Below are 27120 nucleotides of genomic sequence, written 5' to 3' on the forward strand. Positions count from 1 at the left end.
TCATTTTCTCTATAATATTAAAAAATAAACTAAAATATAATCTATTTTTACCCCTCTAAACTTTGAAAACTAAAATTTTTTCTCAGCCTAAATTTTAAAAAATGATAGTTTCACCCTAGGGTTTGGTTTTGAAATCTCCGACGACCTCTCCGGTTCCATTGCTGACGGACTCTCCCTCCCGAGACATCCTCTTCTTCCGGCGATCTCTTTCCTTCTATTTGAAGGGTCGATCGACGTCGAAGACGCCTTAGAAGACGAAGAACTTCGTCTTCCCCGACAAATAGAAAAAGTGATTGAATTTGAGTTAATTCGATTTGAATCTAATCCTAATCATCATCAGGAGGTATTTTTGTTTTTTAATCTTTTCATCAATCTTACAAAAAAAAAATCATATTTTTTTAATAAAATGGACAAACGAGTGGAATATTGGGGTAGAATTTCACGTCCTTAAACATTGGGTACGAAATTTTATGTGGCCAATGTTTTACAATATACTATACAAAAGAACCTTCCTTATTGGTTGAATCTCCTACAACCAGCCAACATTTTCTCATTATTGAATCTCCCAATACCAACCAACAAATTTTGAGAATATCCTATCAACACTAGTGGCTTTTGAAACAAGACGAACAACCCCTATTTGACAAACATAAGTGAGATTTAACGAACTTAATAAAAGTCAAACCAAGCATATAACTATGCAATTTATCATAAAATGATTATCTAGTAAAGGAGCCCTCCATGTGCCTCATATGGTGATATATGCCTTGGCTGTTGGTGTGATGTTGTTTAGATTAGATATTGGATGATTTTTTACCTTATAAATATTAGGGTGCGTTTAGAATTTTTGTAATACTTCTTGATAGATATAAAAAAAGAAACGCAGTAACCAGGCCGTGCATCTCAATCCACAATTTTCCCGTATTTCTCTTTTTTTTCACTTCCTGAAGATGGAATTCACCGACACAGACACAGTCGCATCCATTGCCTTGTCGTTTGTTTTTGCAGCGATTGGATTATGTGTATGGGTTTTTGTAGATTGGGTATGGTTGAAGCCGAAGAAGCTAGAGAATTTGCTGCGAAAGGAAGGTTTCTCTGGCAACTCTTATAGGCTACTTCATGGAGACACCAAAGAGATGTTCATGGTGTCAAAAGAAGCAAAAACCAGACCTATGAGCCCCGGCTCCCACGATATTGGGTGGCGAATCCTTCCATTCCACCATCGTATCATCAGCAACTACGGTACGCCGACCTCCTCTCTTCAAACTTGCAATTATTTAAGATTTAATTACTAATTAATGGAGATGTTAATTAGTAAATTTGATATAATTTTTAAAACATCAACTATTTAACGATGGACACATGACTTTATCTTACTCCTATATTATTCCTCAGTTTTGCCTCTTCTTTTTTTCTTATTTTTTTGCTGTTTCTTTTTTTTTTTTTCATAAAAAAAAGAAAGATAAGAATTGACAAAACCCATTTTTCGCCAAACCGCACCGAGATGGTGCAACACCGGAATTGCACATTTCGGTGGGGCCACTCTCTTTCCCTTAACGTAATCTCTCCCTTTCTCTTTAACACGATTGAGAGAACACAAAAGGCCAAATGACCATCTCTTTGCCCCCACTAAAACGATAAATTGATTTTAAATTAAACGTGAAATAATATATAATTATATAATAATATAAATAAATATATATTTATTTGTATATAAAAAAGATACATATAATATTAGTGAAAAAATAAAATTTTTACCTATTTATCAAAATTAACATTTATTTTTTACCATCAATTAGTATTTATATCATTTTATTAAAATATTATAATAAAAATATAATTAATATTATTTTGTTATTAAATTTAAAATTTTACTATAACTTGCCTGTTAAAATTTTGAGTCTATATTTAGTAAGTTTCACTAACTCATGGGTCAATAACAACTACCTATGGTGGATGCAGGAAAAAATTCGTTCATATGGTTGGGTCCAACACCAAGCATAAACGTCACAGACCCTAAATTAGTAAGGGAAATAATGTTAAGGTATGAAATATTTCAAAAACCCCAGACAAACCCACTTGGCGGGTTGGTTTTCAATGGGATGGTGATGTATGAGGGTGAACAATGGTTCAAAGTTAGAAAGATAGCCAACCCAGCTTTCCATCTTGACAAGTTGAAGGTTTTTCTTCTTTGTATCCTCCAAAAAGTCATGACATATCATTATCAAGAATAATTCAAAATAATTCTAATCTATGTACAGTTATAAAATATTAAATTAAATTGGATTAAGATTACAAGAATAGCAGATATGTCATGTTTCCAAATCCGTTAATTTCTTGAAATTTATCGGTACTGAAATAGCTGGTCTTTATATCTTAGAACTTCTCTAAATGATGGAAAGTTGTATTTTAAAGTTAAAAAAATGAGATATAACCAATATATAATATATTATTAGACTCTTATAATAAGTCTTAAGATTGATATTAATGATATCATTCAAATTTAAGTTCATCCAGGAAAATTTTATTAAATTGTTTAATTATTTGATTTTATTTAATTAACATAATTAATGTTAGCTCATGATTCTAACTTAGCGAACCTAGCTTTCCATCAAGACAATTTGAAATTTTTTCTTCTGTCTGCCCTCCAAAAGTCATCACATAACATTATCATTTAATTATGTGGTGCCCATTCAAAGATTTACAATTTTTACCTTTCATTCAAAGTCATATTTAACCTCATATTTTCCTTCTGTTTCTTTTTCTTTTAGGATATGTTACCGAAAATGCATTTGAGTTGCAATGAGATGATAAGGAAATGGAAAACCTCAGTCACCAATGAAGAATCCTGTAAGTTAGACATATGGTCTGACATCAAGGCTTTAATAGCAGATGTGATTTCTCGGACTGCATTTGGTAGTAGTTTTAAAGACGGAAGAAAAATATTTGAACTCATAACTGAACAACTCAGTCTTTTGAATCAGGTTTTCTATTTCTTCCACATCCTTGGATGGAGGTAATTTAAACTAAATTGGCGTCATTAAGGTTACTCGGTACATTTCATGCTTGCACTTGGGAGATTAATTTGTCTATTTTCAGGTTTTTGCCCACTCAAGCCAATAGAAAATTGAAAAACAATAACAGAAAAATTATAGAGTTGATAAAAGGCATCATAAAGAAAAGAGAGGAGGCACTGAAAGTTGGAGAAGCAAGTAATGATGATCTATTGGGCTTATTAGTGGAATCAAATCATAGAGAAATTCAAGAGCATGGGAATAAAGAAAGTGGAATGAGTATTGAAAAGGTGATTGAGGAGTGTAAACTTTTTTATCTTGCTGGACAAGAGACTACTGTAAATTTGACTGGATGGACAATGGTTTTATTGTGTATGCATCAAAATTGGCAAGATCGTGCTAGAGAAGAAGTTTTCCAAGTTTTCGGAAATAAAGAACCGCAATTTGATGGGTTAAATCGTTTGAAAGAAGTAAGTAAACATATATATCCCTTATAAAGTTATGTTTTACTTGAGAGAATTTAATGTTTTAAGACTTCCCTCCTAAAAATGTGTTTCAGGTAAACAAAATTCTCCACGAGGCACTAAGGCTATATCCACCGATAGCTTTGTTTACTAGAGTAACTATGAAAGAGTTAAAATTAGGAGAAGTCAGAATACCACCTGGAGTTTTAATTGCGATACCAACAATTTTAATTCATCATGATGAAGAATATTGGGGAGCTGATGCAAAGGATTTCAATCCTGATAGATTTTCCAAGGGAGTTTCTAAGGCCTCAAAGAATGATCAAGTTTCATTCTTCCCATTTGGTTGGGGCCCTAAAATATGCATTGGACAAAACTTTGCATTGCTAGAAGCAAAACTAGCTTTAACAATGATTCTGCAGAATTTCTCTTTTCAACTTTCCCCAACTTATGTTCATGCCCCAGCTCGTGATATAGTTATGCAACCACAACATGGTGCTCACATGGTTTTACACAAGATTTAGAATTATATAATCCATAGCTTTTATGTAATATCTTTTTATAAACTTGATTAGTCACTAAGGACTTTAGAAATCAGCATCTAATAAATCGAGAAGTGAAAAGAAAAAAATAAACAGGGTCTTGTGCTGGCAGTTATCCTGCCATACTTACTGTGTATTTGTAATTGTTTTGTGTAAGGTTTGTTGTTGTTGTGAATATATAATAAGTGTTGGATTGTTTTTTGATAGTTTATTTTTTATTCCTAAACCATTTGTATGTTAATCCAATATTATATTACCTTTTTGTTGGATTTATTGTTGGGTAATTTATTAAAACACCCTAATTTGGGAGCTTTTAGTCAACACTATTATGGCAATTAATTACTCTAAAACCAATAGTCAAGGCTATATTTGTAATTTTGACATGAACAATGTATCATATTTCAATAATTATAAATTGTCATTTATTTATTTATCTATAATGTGTATGTATGTATATGTGCATGAGAAATGTCTTTATATTAATAGAAGTATAGTGAGGGGATCAATATGTTATTTGATAGTGAGAATTTTATAAACACGTTTGGTGGTAAATCTAACCAAGGGCACAAAAAATGCAATAAAGTTATCATCTTATTGAGCAACCATACTTTGTAATAGATCTTATGTGTCCAAGTTGTTGGTGTCAATATGATGCAATATGTGAATACATGTTGATTGCATGTTCACGAGATTGACTCGCAAAGGAATTCCACATTGTGGTAATCCCAATGTTTGTAAAACAAATTTTCTAATGAAAAATAACATATGTGACTTGAGATCATTAAAATGTCTTGTACGTCAATTGACTTAGTTTGACAATAGGCTAATGTAGCCTTCTTTGTTGAGCTATCAATATAGTTGGTCCAATACCCAGGTGACCATCATGAATGCTGAACAAATAAAAGACATATTTTCCAGACTTGATGATTTTCATAGATCTCAGGGAAACCCACTGGCAAATTATCTTGCAACTGGACTTGCAGAGCATGAGGGGAAGAAGTGGGCCAAACATAGAAGGATCATCGAACCAGCGTTCCATCTAGTTAAGTTGAAGGTCAATAAATCATTTATTTTTTCCATTTACTAATATGGCACTGTAAATTTTTTATGGCACAGGTTTTTCTGCTCTATACAAATAACAATATGATCAAGCATATTTGCCTAATAATAATGACTTGTTACAGCTTATGTTACCTGAATCCTATCAAGTTTGTAATGAGATGATTAGCAAATGGGAAAAGTTGATCTCCGCAGAAGGATCATGTGAGTTGGATGTATGGTCGTATCTTGTTTATTTGACAGGTGATGTGATTTCTAAAACAGCATTTGGAAGCAACTTCGAAGAAGGAAGAAAGATATTCCGACTCCCCAAAGAATTAGTTGATATCACACAACAGATTATACGATCTGTTTACATTCCCAGATGAAGGTAAAACAATATCTAATATTGAAACTAGAAAATTATGTCAATAATATCTATTGCTTATATGTATGCAGGTTTTTACCTACAAAGAGGAATAGGAGATTGAAACGGATAGACGTTAAAATACGAGCCTTACTTTTGAGTATCATTAAGAATAGAGAGAAGATGAAGAGAAGTGAAGCTCCAAAGAATGACTTACTAGGTTTACTCATGGAATCCAATTTTAGGGAAATTAAAGAGGATGGAAACAACAAAAATGTTGGGATGACAATAGATGAGGTGATTCAAGAGTGTAAGCTATTTTACTTTGCTGGTCAAGAGACCACCTCCGTTTTGCTTGTATGGACTCTGGTTTTATTAAGTAAGCATCAAGATTGGCAAGCTTGTGCAAGATAAGAGGTTTTCCAAGTATTTGGGGATAAGAAGCCTAGCTTTGATGAATTGAATCACTTGAAAGTTGTAAGCTTCTATCATAGAAAAATTCTCTTTCTCTTATTCTTTCGAATTCGATTTTGATGTATTGATTCTAATTTTGATTGCTCAGGTCTCAATGATACTATATGAGGTGCTCAGGTTATACCCTCTAGCAGTTGCTCTTGATCGAGTTGCTGGGGAAGAGATAAAGCTTGGAGACTTGTCACTGCCTGCTGGAGTTGAGGTTCAAACGCCGGTTATACTGGTTCACCGTGATCAAGAGTTTCGGCTTGATGATGCGGCGGAGTTTAAACCGGAGCGGTTTGTTGAAGGGATTTCAAAGGCGGCGAAGAGTCAAGTTTCGTTTGTCCCTTTTGGATGGGGTCCTAGAATATGCATTGGTCAAAATTTTGCTCTCATGGAGGCAAAAATGGCTTTGGTTTTAATTCTGCAAAACTTTGCATTTGAGTTATCTCCATCTTATTACTGTTAATCCGGAACATGGTGCCCACTTGATTTTGAAGAAAAGCAGTCAACTGTGTTGACAAATAAGATTAATTAGCAGTAAACTGTTGAAACATTAGTGTTATTATGTTACCGTGAATGACAAACTAAGTATATTAATGTATCAACATGTGAAACTCATAATGCAATGACCAATTTTATAATTGTTATATCATTTAAATCAAGAGTTTAATTTTGAAATATTATTAAATAAAATTTAAACTTTTATTCTCATACTTAAAATCTCATTTTTACGTTACCCAAATTATTTTGTATAATTTACCTTAATGTTTTAAGTTCCAAAGATTATGTTTGTTGCACACTGCTCTACGTAACCATATATTATAAGCATAAGTGATACTTCTTCTTTAAAAAATGTAACTCTCTAAGCATTTACTTTTGCAGAAACAGATAAGAGTGCATGTGGATTTAGCTCTCTCAGTGTCTTCTCCAAGAACTGTAATTAAATCATCCAAATACTCAAGGGTCTGCGCTACGGTTTTTTAAGAGACAAATAAAACAAGCCCTCTATCTGTTCTACAAAAACAGATGTTGCAGAATTGCATCTTTTAAATTGGAAATACCACTTATGCTTTTAATATTTAACAAAAGTGTATCTAAATTTATAACAATATAAAATTATATGATTGACTATTTGTTTTATCTAAACCCAATTGTATGATACAAATAAAATTAAGTTTATAAATAACCTATACATTATAAAACTCATATAAAAAATAATATTATAAAAAAAGGCTTTAACAAAGAGAAATTTTTTTTTACTTTTATAATTAATATTTTTAATGACGAAAGTTATAATGATGGTTGATAATGGAAAATAGATTTATAATGACTATTTTTAAACTGTTAAAGTCATAAATTTCACACAAATAAAAAAAATTTCTTATGATTGATATAATTGTTATTTTTTCTGTAACTCGATTTTCCATCCTAAGCTTTTCAACGAACAGAACAATTGCTCCAAAAAAAGTCAAAATGGGTATAATACATTGACAAAAATTTCCAAAAGTGATGAAAGAATGATAAAATAGCATACAATCCATATTTATGTTTAATAATCTTTTAAAAACTATTAAATAAAATAATATTTTTATTTTATTTTATTATTATAAATTATACAATATAATTTTTTATACATATTAAATATAATAATATATTAAATATAATATATAATATTGTGAAAATATTTTATTTTTTATAATAAAAAATTCTCAAAACCAAACACACTCAAAAATGTTGTTGTAGCTATGGCTGCAAACTAATGGACTCTCCTCCCGAACCTGACTAAAGACATCTTAAAGAGGTCAGAAATTGTTTTTCATTCATAATATGAACACTTCACTCTTCGTTTTTAGTTGATAAACCCAAGTAAAACTGCTAAAAGCATTTGGACTATATAAAACATAAAACTATATATACTCAGTTTAAATACATAAATAAATATATATTTTTATATATTAAAGATAAAATAATATTTAATTATATGATAATATATATAAACATATATATATTTATGTATCTAAAATAAGTATGTATAATATTATTCTTATATAAATTATTTTTTACCTTTTTACAGTTAAATTAGATAGTAAAATTGATGACTAGGTAAATAAATAAAATTTTCAAACTTAAAATTAAACAATATGATTTCATTTAATTTTGAGTGGAAGTAGACATTTGGCAAGTATATCTGTCAGATCTAATAATACGCATCCGAATTAAAATAATAATTTAACTAACCCCTTAATAATAATATGCTCAACCCGTATTTTAAAGTAAAAAATTTTCTATAAAATTAAAAAAAAAAAACTTAATGACGGAATTTTTCTAGAAATGGACAATGAGGCCTAGTTTGTCGGAGTGATTACACCTTTTTTATAGGCAATTACATCATTCTAGACATCATCTTACACTATTAGCATTCGTCTTTAATTTATAACTTAAATTTTGCTTTTCTTTTGGGTGTGTATATCAATAAATTTTATTCAAACTGAATCATCATATTTAGAATCGAATTAATTATATTGAATAAAATAAATTTTAAATTTAATAATTAATTTTACAATCAATAAATTAGATAAATCAAAAGTTTGATTTTAATATATCATCAAAAAAAATTTAAATTTAAAAACCCTTATATATGGAGTTTAGAGAATCAAGTTGTACTACACAATAGAACCTTCTATTCTTTGGTATCATAAAATTATGTATATAATTTTTGTGTAAATTCTATACATAAATAATTATATATTATCATATAATTAAGTATTTTTATTTTTTATTTTTAATTATCTAACCACATCATAATATATTATTATTTATACATAAAATTATATACAAAAATTTGTACATAATACTATAGTTTCTAGAATGCAAGCCTTCCTCATTATTGAATCTCCTACAACCAGCCAACAAATTTTGAGAATATTATATTAACACTAACAGCTCTTGAAACATGACAAACAACCCCTATTTGACAAAAATAAGTGAGATTTAACAAATTTAATAAACATCGAACCAAGCATATAACTTTGTAATTTATCATAAAATTATTATCTTGTAAAGGAGCTATCCATGTGCCTCGTATGGTCATATATGCATTCACCCTTGCTGTGATGTTATTTCGATTAGATATTGGATGATTTTGTTACCTTTTAAATATTAGGATGCGTTTAGAATTTTTGTTATACTTCTTGATAGATACTTAAAAAGGAGACGCAGTAAACAGGCCATGCATGTCAATCCACAATTTCCTGTATTTCTCTTTTTTCTCACTTCCTGAAGATGGAGTTCACAGACAAAGACACAGTCGCATCCATTGCCTTGTCGTTTATTTTTGCAGCGATTGGATTTTGTGTATGGGTTTTTGTGGAGAGGGTATCACTGAAGCCGATTGGATTATGCTTCATTGTCTATCAATACTTTTGACTTAAACTGAGGATAATGAGAATTCTTTTGGAACTTAATTAAATAGAAAACATAGAAAAATCAAAATTTTGAGCACTGTAATATATGATTATGCAGAGTTTAAAGCAGATCTTATACTGAATCATTCTATACTTAGCAAGTTTTACTAATTTAGGATCAATAACAATTATCTATGGTGGATGCAGGAAAAAATTCATTCTTTCGGCTGGGTCCAACACCAAGCATAAACATCACAGACCCCAAATTGATAAGGGAAATTATGTTAAGGTATGAAATATTTCAAAAACCCAACAGAAGCCCACTTAGCCGGTTGTGTTGGAAATAATTCAAGTGTGGTCTTTTACTGTTGCTATATTACCGGTTTGTGGATGTTAGTTCCTAGAATTAATGTTGAATAAGTCTAAGTAGTGGGTTGTCCACTAAGTGTCTGTTAGAAAAATTAGGAGTCATGGCTTTGTGGTGTAACAACTAAGTTGAGAGAGTCTTCATTTAAATGCTCACTTACGTGTTTAATGAAATCTTTCTTTAATTTTAAATTTATTAAAGTTTCTTCCTCCAGACTTGTTCAGTTTTTTTTAATGTGTATTGTGAGTTAATTCTCTAATTTCCTACAGGTTGGTGTTCAATGGGATGGTGATGTATGAGGGTGAACAATGGTTCAAAGTCAGAAAGATAGCCAACCCAGCTTTCCATCTAGACAAGTTGAAGGTTTTTCTTCTTTCTACCCTCCAAAAAAGTCATCACATAACATTATCAAACATAATAATTTAATTATAGGACTGTAAAAGTTAAGAATTTCTCTTTAGTAGAGTGTCTATATGCATATGTTTTCTTCTGAATCTAAAATTTATGCACTCTTACATTGAGATAATCAACCTCACATTGTCCTTTTTTTTCTTTTCTTTTTCTTTGTAGGATATGTTACCTAAAATGTGTTTGAGTTGCAATGAGATGATAAGGAAATCACAAAACTAAATCACCAATGAAGAATCCTATGAGTTAGACGTATGACCTGACATCAAAACTTTAACAACATATGTGATTTCTCAGACTGTATTTGGTAGTGGTTTTGAAGACAGAAGAAAAATATTTGTACTTCTGACTAAACAAATGAGTCTTTTGAATCAGGTCTTCTACTTCTTCCACATCCCCGGATGGAGGTAATTTAAACTAAATTAGGGTCATTTTATTTTTATTTTATTGAAATTTATGATGAATAATTTCGAAAAATGAAAATAACTCCATGCATAGAAAGTACTTTACATAAAATTGACTCAACTAAATTGTGATTTTTAATTTTGTAAATGAACTTGCAAAATGGTAAAATTAAGCATCATAACGTTTGCTCCATTCCTTTGTAGATACTGTCTTTAATCTATTTTATAATAAAGTTACTCTATACATTTCATGCTTGCACTTAGAAGATTAATTTGTCTATTTTCAGGTTTTTGCCTACTCAAACCAATAGAAAATTGAAAAGCAATAATAGAGAAATTATAGAATTGATAAAAGGCATCATAAAGAAAAGAGATGAGGCACTAAAGGTTGGAGAAACAAGTTATGATGATCTATTGGGTTTGTTAGTGGAATCAAATCATAGAGAAATTCAAAAGCATGGGAACAAGGAAAGTGGAATGAGTATTGAAAAGGTGATTGAGGAGTGCAAACTTTTTTATCTTGTTGGACAAGAGACTACAACAAATTTGATTGGATGGACAATGGTTTTATTGTGTATGCATCAAAATTGGCAAGATCGTGCTAGAGAAGAAGTTTTCCAAGTTTTCGAAAACAAAGAGCCACAATTTGATGAGTTAAACCGCTTGAAAGAAGTAAGTAAACACATACCTTATAAAGTTATGTTTTACTTGAGAGAATTCAATGTTTTAAGACTCTTCCTTCACATTGGTTAATTAATTTCCCTGGAAATGCGTTTCAGCTAAACAAAATTCTCCATGAGACACTGAGACTATATCCACTAGTAGCTTTGACTAACAAAGTAACTATGAAGGAGTACAAATTAGGAGGAGTCAAGATACCACCTGGAGTTTTAATTGCATTACCAATAATTCTAGTTCACCATGATGAAGAATATTAGGGAGCTGATGTAAAGGAGTTCAATATTGATAGATTGTCCAAGAGAGTTTCTAAGGACTCAAAAAATGATCAAGTCTCATTCTTCCCATTTGGTTGGGGTCCTAGAATATGCATAGGATAGAACTTTGCATTGCTTGAAGCAAAATTAGCTTTAACGATGATTTTGCTAAATTTTCTTTTCAATTTTCTCCAACTTATGTTCATGCCCCAACTCTAGGTACAACCATACATCCACAACATGGTGCTCACATGGTTTTACGGAAGATTTAGTATTATATAATCCATGAGCAATGTTATCACATGATAACATATTATGTATGTACTCAAAAGTATATATATATAATTTTATTGATAATCCATAGCTTTGATGTAAGTTATTATCTTTTTATAACTAGATTAGTCACTTTGGACTTTAAAAATAAGCATCAAATAAATTAAGAAGTGAAAAGAAAAAATTGAAGGGGATCTTGCGTTGGTAGTTATCCTGCCATACTTATTGTGTACTTGTTTTGTGTAAAGTTTGTTTCCATTGTGAATATATAGTAAGTGTTGGATTGCTTTTGATGAGTTTATTTCCGATTCCTAAACCATTTGAATGTTAATCCAACATTATATTACCTTTTAATTGGATTTTTTTTGTTTGGAATTTAATTAAAAAAACCTAACTTGAGGGTTTATATGATTTTAGTCAACACTTTTATATAGTAGATACTCTAAAGCCAACCATTAAGATTATATTTGTAATTTTCATATAAACAATGTATCATTTTTTGTATATAATAAATTGAAATTTCTTCATTTGTTTCTATGTGTATGTATAATAAATGTCTTTAGATTGATAGAATTATGACAAGATGATTAACAAGTAATTTGACTTTAAGAATTCTATGAGCACGTATGGTGATCAATATAAAAGTGTTCATAACCTTAACATTATTCAAATCAAAGACACAAAGGATGCAATAAGATTATTATCCTGTAAAATAACTCTATCTAGTAACAGATCTCACGTATCAAAATTATTTGTCTCAATTTATTGTAACATATAGGTACATATTGATTGTATGTTCATTGAACAGCCATGCCAAAGAATTCTATATAATAGTGCTTGGTATGTATGGAACAAATGCTTTAATGGATGGTGATGCATGTGATTTTCAAACTTGATAATTGAAGATATTCATGTATACCATTTTAACTTTCTTTCATGTTTAAACAATTAATATTCAAATATTCATTTTTTTAAATATAACATTCTAACTTGAATTTAAGTTGGTCGTTTTAACTTGAACTACTTGTAACTTTGGATTAATAAATTTGAGTTGAATTTGAGCCAAAAAATTGTTTAGACACAACTTAATGTGTTTCCACTTTTAACAATGATAGAGTCACGCGGGCTCTCATTCAATAAATTATAGGTTTGTCACTAAAAATGTCTATATTATTTATTTTCAATTATTTTAGGAGATATTATATTATGGGATAAAAAGACTTTTCTACTCAAAGTATCTACCACAACATTAGTCTTATTTTAGTCAAATCTAAGTGATATCAAATCTCATGATCATAGTCACTAATTTCAATTTTGTTTGATCACATATTCAAACTTTTGTTTGGTAAAAAAGTGAACGCTTATGATATATGCAAATGTTACATTTGTCGGAGTTGTAATTTGTCAAAATGGGCTAGGGCCATATGGGTAACTGTCTAAAACTTTGATAGGTGCATGTCAATGTATCATTTGAGCTTGCACAACTTCCAAATCCTCCCTCAAATTATATTTGTGTAATTTGAGGAAATTCGTTTCCATATGGATATGTATTATAGACATCACATTTTTAAGTAGTATTTTTATGTGTAAGTAATGTCAACACATGTGGTTGACAAAAGCACACATAAAAAAAAAGAAGAATCTTATGATTGATGTAATTGTTATTTTATCTCAAACTTGAGTTTTCATCCTAAACTTTTCAACTAACAGAACAGTTGTTCCAAAAAGGTGTCAAAATAGGCTATAATATATTGACAAGAATTTCCAAAAGTGATGAGAGAATCATAAAGTAACGCACAATACTTATTTATACTCAATAATATTTTTAAAATAATTAAGTAAAATAATATTTTAGTATTATTTTATTATTATAAATTATATAATATAATTTTTTATACATATTATATATAATAATAATTTATATCTAATAATATTGCATATAATATATGACATTGTGAAATTTTTTTTTTTTTTATAATAAAAGATTCCCAAAACCAAACTCACTCAAATATGTTGTTTTGGCTGTGACTGCAAGCTAATGGGACTCTCCTCCTGAATCTGACTAAAGACATTTTAAAGAGGTCGGAAATTGTTTCACATTAACAATATGAAACTATTGAAACTCATACTTCAATTTTTGTTTTCAGTTGATAAACCCAAGAAAAACTGCTAAAAGCATTTTATTTATATAAACAATAAAATTATATATATTTATTTTAAATAGATAAATAAGTACATATTTATATTTATCACATATAAATAGATAATTTTAAATTAAAAATAAAATAATACTTAATTATATGATAATATATATATATATATATTTATGTATCTAAAATAGATATGTATAATATTGTTCTTATGTAAATTATTTTTTATCCTGTTACAGTTAAATTAGGTAGTAAAATTGATGGACAGGTGAATAAATAAATTTTTTTAACTTAAAATTAAAAAATTATCATTTCATTTAATTTTGAGTTTTTAATTTTAAGTGGTCGTAGACATTTGGCAAGTATATCTATCAAATCCAATAATACGCATCCCGAATTAAAATAATAATTTAACTAACCCCCTAATAATAATATGCTTTTTCAATTATATAGTGTGAACTTGGCTGCTCAACCCGGTCTATAAAGTGAAAAATTATCTATAAAATTAAAAAAAAAAAAAAACCTCAATGATCAATTTTTTCTAGAAAGAGACAATAGGGTCAAGTTTGTCGGAGTGACTACACCCTTTTTCTAGATTTAGGCAATTACATCATTCTAGACGTCATCTTAAACTATTAGCATTTGTCTTTATTTTAAATTTTAAATTTTGTTCTGTCCATGTGCGTGTATGTATATATATATTTAATAAAAAAATTTATTTGAACTAGATTATCATATTTAAAATCAAATTAATTTTATTAAATAAGGTAAACTCTAGATTTAATAATCAATTTTATAATTAATGAATCAAATAAATTAAAATTTTGATCTTAATATATCCCCAAAAGAAACTTAAACTTAAACGTATATACATTTATACATACAGCCTAAAGAATCAAGTTATATATTTTAAATAGGCTGGTAATAAAAAATCTGACTTATACTCTTAGATAATCAAGTTTAACACTCCAATCTATGATTAGTACGTATGATAGTATGTTTTAGGCCAACTAACTATTTTCCATCCGAAGTTTTATGAAATTAGTAGTCTAACCATTAAATTTAAAAACTCTATTTTAAATTTATCATTAGTTTAATAGTCAAAAAATATGTAAGTCATTTTATTTAATATCACTTATATCTTCGACAGTATAAACAAATTAATGTTAACCTTACACACTTTTTTCCCCTTCATTTTCATCTCACCCCTACAATTTTTATTTTAGTCAAGATTTGCAATGTGTAATTCTTGACTAAAATTATACTAATTTAGTTTTGATTTCAATCAAAACCACATTCATTAATGCGGTTCTTGACTGAAATTGTATCGATTTGAAGTGATTTCAATCAAAATTATATCAACTAGTGTTTTTATATGTTGTCGATGATGAATATTATTGACAATTATTAAATTAAATTAAAATTAATATAAGTTAGAAATTAAAAAAAAAATATATTCCATAAAATTTTGGAGATCAAATATTATTTAGCTAGGAGGTTTTTTCTCTTTTAACTTTTCATCAATCTTACAAAAAAAAAAATTAATCATATTTTTTTTAATAAAATTGACAAACTAGTGGAATATTGGGGTAGAATCTTCACATCCTTAAACCTTGGGGAGTAAATTATTATGTGGCCTATGTTATACAGTATACTATACAAAAGATTCTTTTATTTTTTGGTGCAATAAAACTATAAGTATAATTTTTATGTATAATTTTATATACAAATAATAATGTTTCACCATAAGATTAGTTGTTATTTAATCACATAATAACATATCGTTATTTATACATAAAATTATATACAAAAATTATACATATAATACTACTCTTTCTAAGTATGCATGCCTTCCTCATTATTGAATCTCCTACAATCAGCCAACAAATTTTGAGAATATTATATTAACACTAACGGCTTTTGAAATATAACAAACAACTCCTATTTGACATATATAAGTGAGGTTTAACGATTTTAATAAATATCCAACCAAATATATAACTATGTAATTTATCATAAAATTATTATCTTGTAAAGGAGCCATCCATGTGCCTCATATGGTCATATATGCCTTGGCTCTTGGTGTGATGTTATTTAGATTAGATACTGGATGATTTTGTTTACCTTTTAAATATTAAGGTGCGCTTACAATTTTTGTAATACTTCTTGATAGAGATAAAAAAAGAAACGCAGTATCCAGGCCACGCATCTCAATCCACAACGTTCCTCTATTTCTCCTTTTTCTCACTTCCTGAAGATGGAATTCACAGACACAGACACAGTCGCATCCATTGCCTTGTCGTTTGTTTTTGCAGCGATTGGATTATGTGTATGGTTTTTTGTAGATTGGGTATGGTTGAAGCCGAAGAAGCTAGAGAATTTGCTGCGAAAGGAAGGTTTCTCTGGCAACTCGTACAGGCTTCTTCATGGAGACACTCAGGAGATGTTCATGCTGTCAAAAGAAGCAAAAACCAGACCTATAAGCCCCGGCTCCCACGATATTGGGTGGCGAATCCTTCCATTCCACCATCGTATCATCAGCATCTATGGTACGCCGACCTTCTCTCTTCAAACTTGCAATTATTTAAGATTTAATTACTAATTAATGGAGATGTTAATTAGTAATTTTGAAATAATTTTTAAAACGTCAACTAGTTAACGATGGACACATGACTTTATCTTTCTCCTATATTATTCCTCAGTTTTGCTTCAATTTTTTTGCTGTTTCTTTTTTTTTTTTCCTCCTCCTCAAACATGTTTTTCATAAAAAAGAAGGATGCGAATTGGCAAAACCCCTTTTCGCCAAACCGCACCGAGATGGCCTGCAACATCAGAATTGCACATTTCTGTGGGGCCGTTCTCTTTCCCTTACGTAAACTCTTACGCAAACTCTTTCCACGCGAACCACAAACGCCAATCTCTCCCTTTCTCTTTAACACGTCTGAGAGAAAGGATTTTTAACAGGGGAGAATTTTTAATTAAAAATAAAATAATATTTAATTATATAATAATATAAATAAATATATTCAAAAAAATAAATATAGTATTACTTTAAAAAAAAAAATTTAATCTATTTATCAAAGACAACATTTATTGTTTACCATCAATTAGTATTTATATCATTTTATTAAAATATTATAATAAAAATATAATTAAATATTATTTCGTTGTCAAAATTTAAATTTTTTCTAAACATACCTGTTAAAATTTTGAGCACTGTGATAGCGTTGAAAGCAAATCTCATACTCAGCCATTCTATATCTATATTTAGTTAGTCTTACTAACTTATGGGTCAATAACAATTACCTATGGTGGATGCAGGAAAAAATTCGTTCTTTTGGCTGGGTCCAATACCAAGCATAAACATCACAGACCCAAAATTAATAAGGGAAATAATGTTAAGGTATGAAATATTTCAAAAACCCCAGAGCAGCCCACTTGGCCGGCTGGTTTTCAGTGGGATGGTGATGTATGAGGGTGAACAATGGTTCAAAGTTAGAAAGATAGCCAACCCAGCTTTCCATCTTGACAAGTTGAAGGTTTTTCTTCTTTCTATCCTCCAAAAGGTCATGACATATCATTATCAAGAATAATTCAAAATAATTCCCAGAGTCTATGTACAGTTATAAAATATTAAATTAAACTGGATTAAGATTACAAGAATACCAGATATGTTATGTTTCCAAATTCATTATTCTTAAAATTTACTAGTATTGAAGTAATTGGTCTTCGTATCTTGAAACCTCTCTAAATGATCGAAAGTTGTATTTTAAAATTTAAAAAGACCCTTATAATAAATCTTAAGGTTGATATTATTAACATCATTGAATTTATCTTTATTAATAACTTAAGTTTAATTGTAAAAATTTTATTAAATTGTTTAATTATTTGATTTTATTTAATCAACATCATTAATGTTAGCTCATGATTCTAATGTAGCGAACCTAGCTTTCCATCTAGACAATTTGAAATTTTTTCTTCTATCTGTCCTCCAAAAGTCATCACATAACATTATCATTTAATTATGTGGTGCCCATTCAAAGATTTACAGTTTTTACTTTTCATTCAAAGTCATATTTAACCTCATATTTTCCTTTTGTTTCTTTTTCTTTTAGGATATGTTACCGAAAATGCATTTGAGTTGCAATGAGATGATAAGGAAATGGAAAACCTCAGTCACCAATGAAGAATCCTGTGAGTTAGACGTATGGCCTGACATTAAGGCTTTAACAGCAGATGTGATTTCTCGGACTGCATTTGGTAGTAGTTTTGAAGACAGAAAAAAAATATTTGAACTCATAACTGAACAACTCAGTCTTTTGAATCAGGTTTTCTACTATTTTCACATCCCTGGATGGAGGTAATTTAAACTAAACAGGGATCATTAAGGTTACTCGGTACATTTCATGCTTGTACGTAAGAGATTTATTTGTCTATTTTCAGGTTTTTGCCCACTCAAGCCAACAGAAAATTGAAAAGCAATAACAAAGAAATTGTAGAATTGATAAAAGGCATCATCAAGAAAAGAGAGGAGGCACTGAAAGTTGGAGAAGCAAGTTATGATGATCTATTGGGTTTATTAGTGGAATCAAATCATAAAGAAATTCAAGAGCATAGGAATAAAGAAAATGGAATGAGTATTGAAGAGGTGATTGAGGAGTGCAAACTTTTTTATCTTGCCGGGCAAGAGACTACTACAAATTTGATTGGATGGGCAATGGTTTTATTGTGTATGCATCAAAATTGGCAAGATCGTGCTAGAGAAGAGGTTTTCCAAGTTTTCGGAAATAAAGAACTGCAATTCGATAAGTTAAACCACTTGAAAGAAGTAAGTAAACACATCCCTTATAAAGTTATTTGATAGAACTTGTCATATGAATCTTATAGAATCATACTTCAAAAGTCAACTATTAAGATTGAATAACTCAAAGTCATATAAACCCTATATAAAAATCTCATACTTTTTAACTTGGGATCCAAGTCCTATACTTTGTATTGGGATCCTAACAATCTAATGTTTTAAGACTCTTTCTTTCTAAAAATGTCTTCTAGGTAAACAAAATTCTCCACGAGACATTAAGGCTATATCCACCAGCTTCTTTGTTTACCAGAGTAACTATGAAGGAGTTCAAATTAGGAGAAGCTAGAATACCACCTGGAGTTTCAATTGCGATACCAACAATTCTAGTTCATCATGATGAAGAATATTGGGGAACTGATGCAAAGGATTTCAATCCTGATAGATTTTCCAAGGGAGTTTCTAAGGCCTCAAAGAATGATCAAGTTTCATTCTTCCCATTTGGTTGGGGCCCTAGAATATGCATTGGACAAAACTTTGCATTGTTAGAAGCAAAACTAGCTTTAACAATGATTCTGCAGAATTTCTCTTTTCAACTTTCTCCAACTTATGTTCATGCCCCAGCTCGTGGTATAACTATGCAACCACAACATGGTGCTCACATGGTTTTACACAAGATTTAGAATAATATAATCCATAGCTTTTATATGAGTTATATCTTTTTATAAACTTGATTAGTCACTAAGGACTTTAGAAATCAACGTCTAATAAATGAAGAAGTGAAAAGAAAAAAAATAAAAAGGTCTTGTGCTAGTAGTTATCCTATCATACTGTGCATTTGCAATTGTTTTGTGTAAGGTTTGTTGCTATTGTGAATATATAATAGGTGATGGATTGTTTTTGATGAGTTTATTTTTGTTTCCTAAACCATTTGTATGTTAATCCAATATCATATTACCTTTCTGTTGGATTAATTGTTGGGTAATATATTAAAATATCCTAATTTGGGAGTATATATGCTTTCGGTCAACACTGTTATAGCAGTTACTCTAAAACCAATAATCAAGGCTATATTTGTAATTTTCACATGAACAATTTATAATATTTTAATAATAATAAATTGTCATTTCCTTATGTTTCTAATGTGTATAATGAATGTCTTTATATTAATAGAACTATAGTGAGAGAATTAATATGTAATTTGATCGTGAGAATCATATGATCATATATGGTGATCAATCTAACAAAAGACACAAAGAATGCAATAAGGTTATCATCTTATTGAACGACCACACCTAGCAATTTTTACGTGTCAAAGTTGTTGATATCAATATGATACAATACATGAGTGTATGTTGATTGCATGTTCATGAGATTAACCCGACAAAGGATTTTACCCTGTGGTAACCCCAATGTTTGTGAAATAGATTCTATAATTAACGGTAACACGTGATCCTCAGATTTAATATCATCGGAATGTCCTATACACCTATTGACCTAATTTGACAAGAGAGTAATGTAGCCTTCTTTGTTAGGCTATCAATACGGTAGTTATTGACTATGCCAAGAAGTGTATATAGCAGATCAATATAGGATTCATCAATCTCGAGTACAAAAAAAGATATCTCGTGACATTATTTAACACATAATAACCAATTAAATTTGTAACCATAATAGGATTGGGTTGGTGTCTAAATCTAATTATATTTAGTCATTGTTGTTGACGTTAAATCATTAAATCAAAGGAATCTGAGGTAGACATTGCTTTTGTATCTCATCCTTGATGGAATATTAGTATGATAAAAAGATTTGATTGTTGTACCATTGAAAAATATAATAAGTTTAATGTCGATTTTTTGTTAGTTGGATGGTTATGATATTTTGCTAAAAATTGTTCATGGTCCATGAAGAAAAAGATGAATAATTTTAGATTCATCACAAGTTTATTTACTATTCATTTTTATGAGAACCACTAAGTCACATACAATATAAGATTGTTTGATATGACTCAAAAGGTTTGACTTTATTGCATAAAAAGTGATCACCTCTAGTTTTACTGAATACGATGAATGTATATCCCTATTAATGTGTCTTGAAATTTGGTAATAAATATATGACACATTATTAGGTCTAATTGAGAATGACTAAAAATTTGGGATCAAAATGTAATTACCAAAAATTATGGTGTCGAGTAAAATGTGTATGTTTAGTGTTGTAAGAATGTCTCATATGAATTGAACACTTTCTTTTAATCCTGGAGATTATTTGAATTCAACAAAAAGAGAAAAAATCATTCTCCTAAATTTCTTCTCACAAAGCACATATTATCTCAATTGAATACACATGCTAGCACATGTGAGACACTCTTTTGTTTTCTTATGATTCGAAGAGTCGTAGTGACTTTGTGTGGATGAGTGAGGCTTTGTTGACATGACGAAAAGAGTGAAAATGAATTTGGGATGGGATTTTGTGTGATGGAGCCTTCAAACGCAGGTTTCATGTTCTAAATCTTGTAAAATTTCATATATAATGACCTTTGATCCTGAATAATGAGATTAGGATGGGATTTTGTGTGATGGAGATCTTAATGTTTGATTTTGAATTGTATTTCGTTGTCATATTGTTCTGAATAATGAGATTAGAAACTTTCTTATTTTAAAAGTTATCAGCAATGAATATTAGACGCGACTATTAAATTGAAATTTTATTTTTTTTATAATAATTAAAATATATTTAATAAAATATTAAAGATAAAATAATATTTAAAAATATTTTGCTTTTCAACCATCTTTTTAAATTTTAACAAATTTTTTCAAACAAAATCAACAAACAAGTGGAAAATTGGGGTAGAATATCGTTTCTTTAAGCCTTCGGTGGAAAACAGTCATCTGTCCTAAGTTTAACGATATTTAATACAAAAGAACCTTCTATTTGCTGACATGCAAGCCTGTAATCCATCTGACTCATTATTGAATAATTTTTCCTTTTTCATCGGGCAAAAATTTTTTAGAATATCATATTAACGCTGAAGGCTTTTAAAACGTACAAACACCCCCAATAATTTTTGGAAATTTGTCATATCAATAATTTATTAACTTGATAAGGAGCCATCCATGTGCTTGAGCTGGTCATATATGCCTGCGCCCTTTGTGTGATGTTCTTTAGATTTGATATTGGATGTTTTTGTTATCTTTTCAATATTAAGGTGCTAAAATTTGTTAACAAAATTGTGGAGTAATAAAATTTCAAAAAAAAAAAAAGATATAAATACGATCCTCTGTTACAGCTAGTAAAATCTAAACTTTCTTGATACAGTGATGATGATAAGTTCAGCCGAAAAAACAATTTAAAGGTGGGTTTTGAGATTTTGTAATACTTATTGACAGATATAAAAAAAGATGCAGTAAACAGGGCACGCATCTCAATCCACAATTTTCCTGTATTTCTCTTTTTTTCACTTCCAGATGATGGAGTTCAGAGACACAGACACAGTCACCTCCATGGCCTTCTCGTTTGTTTTTGCAGCGATTGTAGCGTGTGTATGGATTTTTCTGGATTGGATATGGCTGAAGCCAAAGAAGCTAGAGAATTTGCTGCGAAAGGAAGGTTTCTCTGGCAACTCGTACAAGCTTCTTCATGGAGACACAAAAGAGATGTTGATGGTGTTAAAACAAGCAAAAACCAGACCCATCAGCCCGGTATCCCACGATGTTGGGTGGCGAATCCTTCCATTCCACCATCGTATCATCAGCAACTACGGTACGCCGACCTCCTTTCTTCAAACTTAAAATTAATTAAGTCTTAATTACTAGTTAATGGAGAGTTAATTAGTTATTAAATCCATCATGTGTTGTATATATGCTTCAATCACCACTTCTTTCGTCTTTGGTTATCTTTCTTTATTCTTATCTTAATTTTATCTATTGATATTACTGATGGTCTTCGTCTCAAATAAAGACACCCAAAGACGACTAAAGAGGAAAGAGAAAGGGACTGAAATGAGAGATAAGATAAGAGAGAGAATAATCAACTGTCAAAAATGGTAAATCGATGCCGAAAAAGAGACTAACAAATCCTAGGAATATTTATTGGTGTTCAAATTTTGAGTTTTAGGAAAATTGTAAGTTTTTTAAATTTATAAAGAAAAATATAATAAAACTTTAAAATTTTTTAATAAATAATGGTTATATTTCTAATCTTATTTGAAATTTTTAATAGGAATTTCATTATAAACAAATGTTTGAATTTTTAAAAATTAAAAAATAAGAGTTTGAAAGTTCACTATATCTTAAATGAGAATAAGTCTTTTGGCCTACATCAAAATGTTAAAAGGTTATTAATATTATAATTATTTTTATTGGAGTACAACATAATTTTTTTCCATTGTTATTACTAAACTTTTTCTAAAATTATATATATATATATATATATATATATATATATATATATATATATATATATACACACACATTTTTTGAAATCAGTAGTTTATAAAGAATTTAGAAATGGCCAAATTGATAGAAAATAATTTCTCTCCCTTTAAATTTGATAAGTTTATTTTTTTAATTTATTTATCAAAGTTTAACTTTAATTTAAATAGTTAAAAGGTTTTTTAATTTTTATACAAATCTTAAAATAATTTTTGTAACATTCAAATGAATGACAGATACATGACTTTATCGTCTTTTATCCTTCTTAAACATGTTTCTAATTAAAAAAAAAAAAGGTGACAATTGACAAAACCTATTTTTCAGAGAAGTCAAAAGGCAAATGACTATTTACGACCCCACATATGATAAATTCACACTATTTATGATTAAAAAAAAATTTAAAATTTGTGTATTATATTATTCAAATATTATAATAAAAATATAATTAAATATTATTTTATTTTTAAAATTTAAAATATTATAATTTCACACTTATCAAAAGCAAATCTTATGCTTAATCATTCTATATATGTAGTAAGTTTTACTGACTTATGGGTTAATAACGATTACCTATGGTGGATGCAGGAAAAAAATCATTCTTTCGGCTGGGTCCAACGCCAAGCATAAACATCACAGAACCCAAAGTGATTAGGGAAATGATGTTAAGGTATGAAACATTTCAAAAACCCAAAAGAGGCCCACTTGACCGGTTGGCTCTCAATGGGATGGTGATGTATGAGGGTGAACAATGGTTCAAAGTCAGAAAGATAGCCTACCCAGCTTTCCATCTAGACAAGTTGAAGGTTTTTCTTCTTACTATCCTTAACATAACATTATAAAAAATAATTCAAAATAATTCCCGGAATTTATGCACAATTTATAAAATATTAAATTAAATTAGATTAAGATTACAAGAATACTAGATACATCTTGTTTCTAAACCGATTAAATTCTTTGAAATTTATTAGCATTGAAGTAACTAGTTTTTCATTCTGGAAACTTCTTTAAATTACAAAAGTTATATATTAAAGTTTTGCAAAAAGAATATAACCAATAAATAATCTGTTATTAGACCTTTCTAATAAATATTAAAGTCTACACTGATGACATAATTTAACTTATTTTTATTAACCACTTAAATTTGTCAGTAAAATTATTAAATCTAGGTAATTAATGTTAGTTCAATTTAAAAAAAAAAAAAAAACCCTTACTCGGCGAATCTAGCTTTCCATCTAGACAATTTGCAATTTTTTCTTCTGTCTGTCCTCCAAAAGTCATCACATAACATTGTCTTTTAATTTTGTGGTGCCCATTCAAAGACACACAGTTTTTGCTTTTCATTCAAAGTCATATTTTATTATTTTATGTGGGGTAATTATTTTTATTTCATCTAAGTCTTGACTCATGATTTAAAGATTGATCCAACCGCATTCCTAATAACATGAAAGTCTAACAAGTAAGATTGATTTACTAATATTGTTAGATTGTAATGTTACTTTCTTGTTTTATGCTTGTGATATGTCAGCTAATATGACTTATCATGTATTGTTCTTACATTGTTAAACATGTTATTTAGTGCAAAATCTGAAATAGGACTGTAAAAGTTAAGAATTTCTCTTTAGTAGTGTTTATATATGCATATATATTTCTACTAAACGAACAATTTATGCACTCTTTGTAGGATATGTTACCTAAAATGTATTTGAGTTGCAATGAGATGATAAGGAAATGGAAAAACTCAATCACCAATGAAGAATCCTGTGAGTTAGACGTATGGCCTGACATCAAGGATTTAACAGCAGATGTGATTTCTCGAACTGCATTTGGTAGTAATTTTGAAGACGGAAGAAAAATATTTGAACTCATAACTGAGCAACTTAGTCTTTTGAATCAGGTTTTATATTTCTTCCACATCCCTGGATGGAGGTAATTTAAACTATATTGGAGTCATTAAGATTACCTAGTACATTTCGTGCTTGCACTTAGGAAATTCATTTGTCTATTGTCAGGTTTTTGCCCACTCAAGCCAACAGAAAATTGAAAAGCAATAACAGAAAAATTATAGAGTTGATAAAAGACATCATAAAGATAAGAGAGGAGGCACTAAGCGTTGGAGAAGCAAGTAATGATGATTTATTGGGTTTACTAGTGGAATCAAATCATAGAGAAATTCAAGAGCATAGGAATAAAGAAAATGGAATGAGTATTAAAGAGGTGATTGAGGAGTGCAAACTTTTTTATATTGCTGGACAAGAGACTACTACAAATTTGATTGGATGGACAATGGTTTTACTGTGTATGCATCAAGATTGGCAAGATCGTGCTAGAGAAGAAGTTTTCCAAATTTTCGGAAATAAAGAACCGCAATTCGATGAGTTAAATTGCTTGAAAGAAGTAAACATATATATCCCTTATAAAGTTATGCTTTACTTGAGAGAATTTAATGTTTTAAGACTTACTTCCTAAAAATGTGTTTCAGGTAAACAAAATTCTCCACGAGGCACTGAGGCTATATCCGCCGGTAGCTTTGTTTACAAGAGTAACTATGAAGGAGTTCAAATTAGGAGAAGCCAGAATACCACCGGAGTTTTAATTGCGATACCAACAATTCTAGTTCATCATGATGAAGAATATTGGGGAGTTGATGCAAAGGATTTCAATCCTGATAGATTTTCCAAAGGAGTTTCTAAGGCCTCAAAGAATGATCAAGTTTCATTCTTCCCATTTGGTTGGGGCCCTAGAATATGCATTGGACAAAACTTTGCATTGCTAGAAGCAAAACTAGTTTTAACAATGATTTTGCAGAATTTCTCTTTTCAACTTTCTCCAACTTATCTTTATGCCCCAACTCGTGGTATAACTATACAACCACAACATGGTGCTCACATGGTTTTACACAAGATTTAGTATTATATAATCCATAGCTTTTATGTAAGTTATATCTTTTTATAAACTTAATTAGTCACTAAGGACTTTAGAAATCAGCATCTAATAATTGAAGAAGTGAAAAGAAAAAAAAATAAAAGGGTCGTGTGCTGGCAGTTATCCTGCCATACTTACTGTGTATTTGTAATTGTTTTGTGTAAGGTTTGTTGTTGTTGTGATTATATAATAAGTGTTGGATTGTTTTTTGATAGTTTATTTCTGATTCCTAAACCATTTGTATGTTAATCCAATATCATATTACCTTTTTGTTGGATTTGTTGTAGGGTAATTTATTAAGACAGCCTAATTTGAGAGTTTATATGTTTTTTAGTCGACACCGTTATGGCAATTAATTACTCTAACACCAATAGTCAAGGCTATATTTGTAATTTTCACATGAACAATGTATCATATTTTAATAATAATAAATTATCATTTATTTATTTATTTATAATGTGCGTGTATGAGGAATATGTTTCTATTAATATAACTATAGTGAGGGGATCAATATGTAATTTGATCGTGAGAATTTTGTGAACACATTTGGTGGTAAATCTAATCAGGGGCACAAAAAATGCAATAAGGTTATCATCGTGTTGAACGACCATACCTTGTAATAGATCTTATGTGTCAAAGTTGTTGTTGTCAATATGATGCAACACGCCAGTGCATATTGATTGCATGTCCACAAGATTGACCCGCGAAGGAATTCCACGTTGTGGTAACTTCAATATTTGTGGAACAAATCTTCTAATGAACAACAACACATGTGACCTTCAGACTTGAGATTATTGGAATGTCTTGTACACCAATTGATCTAGTCTGACAATGGGCTAATGTAGCCTTTTTGGTCGAGCTATCAATATGGTAGTTATTGACTATATCAAGAAGTGTATTGGAATAGCTATAGTGGATCGATATAGGATTCATTACTCTCGGGTATAAAAGAAGATATCTTGTGACGTTATTTGACATATGATAACTAATTAAATTTATACCCACAATGGGATTAGGTTGGTGCCCAAATCTAATTATATTTGGTCATTATTGTTGAAGTTAAATCATTAAGTTAAAGGAATTTGAGATAGACATTATTTTTTTGTCTCACCCTTAATGGGATATTAGTATCATGAAAGAATTTG

General features: G+C 29.6%; 4 protein-coding genes, 1 long non-coding RNA gene and 1 pseudogene across 5 annotated transcripts; all 6 read left to right on the forward strand.

Moving 5' to 3' along the window:
- The first annotated feature begins 780 nt into the window (after nucleotides 1–780).
- Nucleotides 781–4226, forward strand: LOC123202615 (cytochrome P450 CYP72A219-like). Its single transcript, XM_044618614.1, has 5 exons — nucleotides 781–1242; nucleotides 1963–2180; nucleotides 2772–3016; nucleotides 3100–3484; nucleotides 3574–4226. The coding sequence occupies exons 1-5, from the start codon at nucleotides 951–953 to the stop codon at nucleotides 4000–4002; spliced, it is 1569 nt and encodes a 522-aa protein (XP_044474549.1). The 5' UTR covers nucleotides 781–950; the 3' UTR covers nucleotides 4003–4226.
- A 660-nt stretch (nucleotides 4227–4886) lies between these two features.
- On the forward strand, nucleotides 4887–6402 carry LOC123224968 (annotated as a pseudogene).
- A 3096-nt stretch (nucleotides 6403–9498) lies between these two features.
- Nucleotides 9499–10275, forward strand: LOC123203039. Its single transcript, XR_006499145.1, has 3 exons — nucleotides 9499–9619; nucleotides 9925–10018; nucleotides 10226–10275. It is a non-coding gene; the product is annotated as an uncharacterized LOC123203039 (long non-coding RNA).
- A 145-nt stretch (nucleotides 10276–10420) lies between these two features.
- LOC123225047 (cytochrome P450 CYP72A219-like) lies at nucleotides 10421–11405 on the forward strand. The gene is made up of 3 exons (XM_044648930.1): nucleotides 10421–10470; nucleotides 10755–11139; nucleotides 11247–11405. The coding sequence occupies exons 1-3, from the start codon at nucleotides 10421–10423 to the stop codon at nucleotides 11403–11405; spliced, it is 594 nt and encodes a 197-aa protein (XP_044504865.1).
- Nucleotides 11406–15866: 4461 nt separating this feature from the next.
- LOC123202533 (cytochrome P450 CYP72A219-like) lies at nucleotides 15867–19535 on the forward strand. Its single transcript, XM_044618496.1, has 5 exons — nucleotides 15867–16374; nucleotides 17147–17364; nucleotides 17941–18185; nucleotides 18269–18653; nucleotides 18878–19535. Exons 1-5 carry the CDS (start codon nucleotides 16083–16085, stop codon nucleotides 19304–19306), a joined length of 1569 nt encoding a protein of 522 aa, XP_044474431.1. The 5' UTR covers nucleotides 15867–16082; the 3' UTR covers nucleotides 19307–19535.
- Nucleotides 19536–21991: 2456 nt separating this feature from the next.
- On the forward strand, nucleotides 21992–25873 carry LOC123202855 (cytochrome P450 CYP72A219-like). The gene is made up of 5 exons (XM_044619037.1): nucleotides 21992–22382; nucleotides 23639–23856; nucleotides 24735–24979; nucleotides 25063–25447; nucleotides 25533–25873. The coding sequence occupies exons 1-5, from the start codon at nucleotides 22088–22090 to the stop codon at nucleotides 25644–25646; spliced, it is 1257 nt and encodes a 418-aa protein (XP_044474972.1). The 5' UTR covers nucleotides 21992–22087; the 3' UTR covers nucleotides 25647–25873.
- The last annotated feature ends 1247 nt before the right edge of the window (nucleotides 25874–27120 follow it).

This window comes from Mangifera indica, chromosome 1 (genome assembly GCF_011075055.1).
Source record: "Mangifera indica cultivar Alphonso chromosome 1, CATAS_Mindica_2.1, whole genome shotgun sequence".
Lineage (NCBI taxonomy): Eukaryota > Viridiplantae > Streptophyta > Magnoliopsida > Sapindales > Anacardiaceae > Mangifera > Mangifera indica.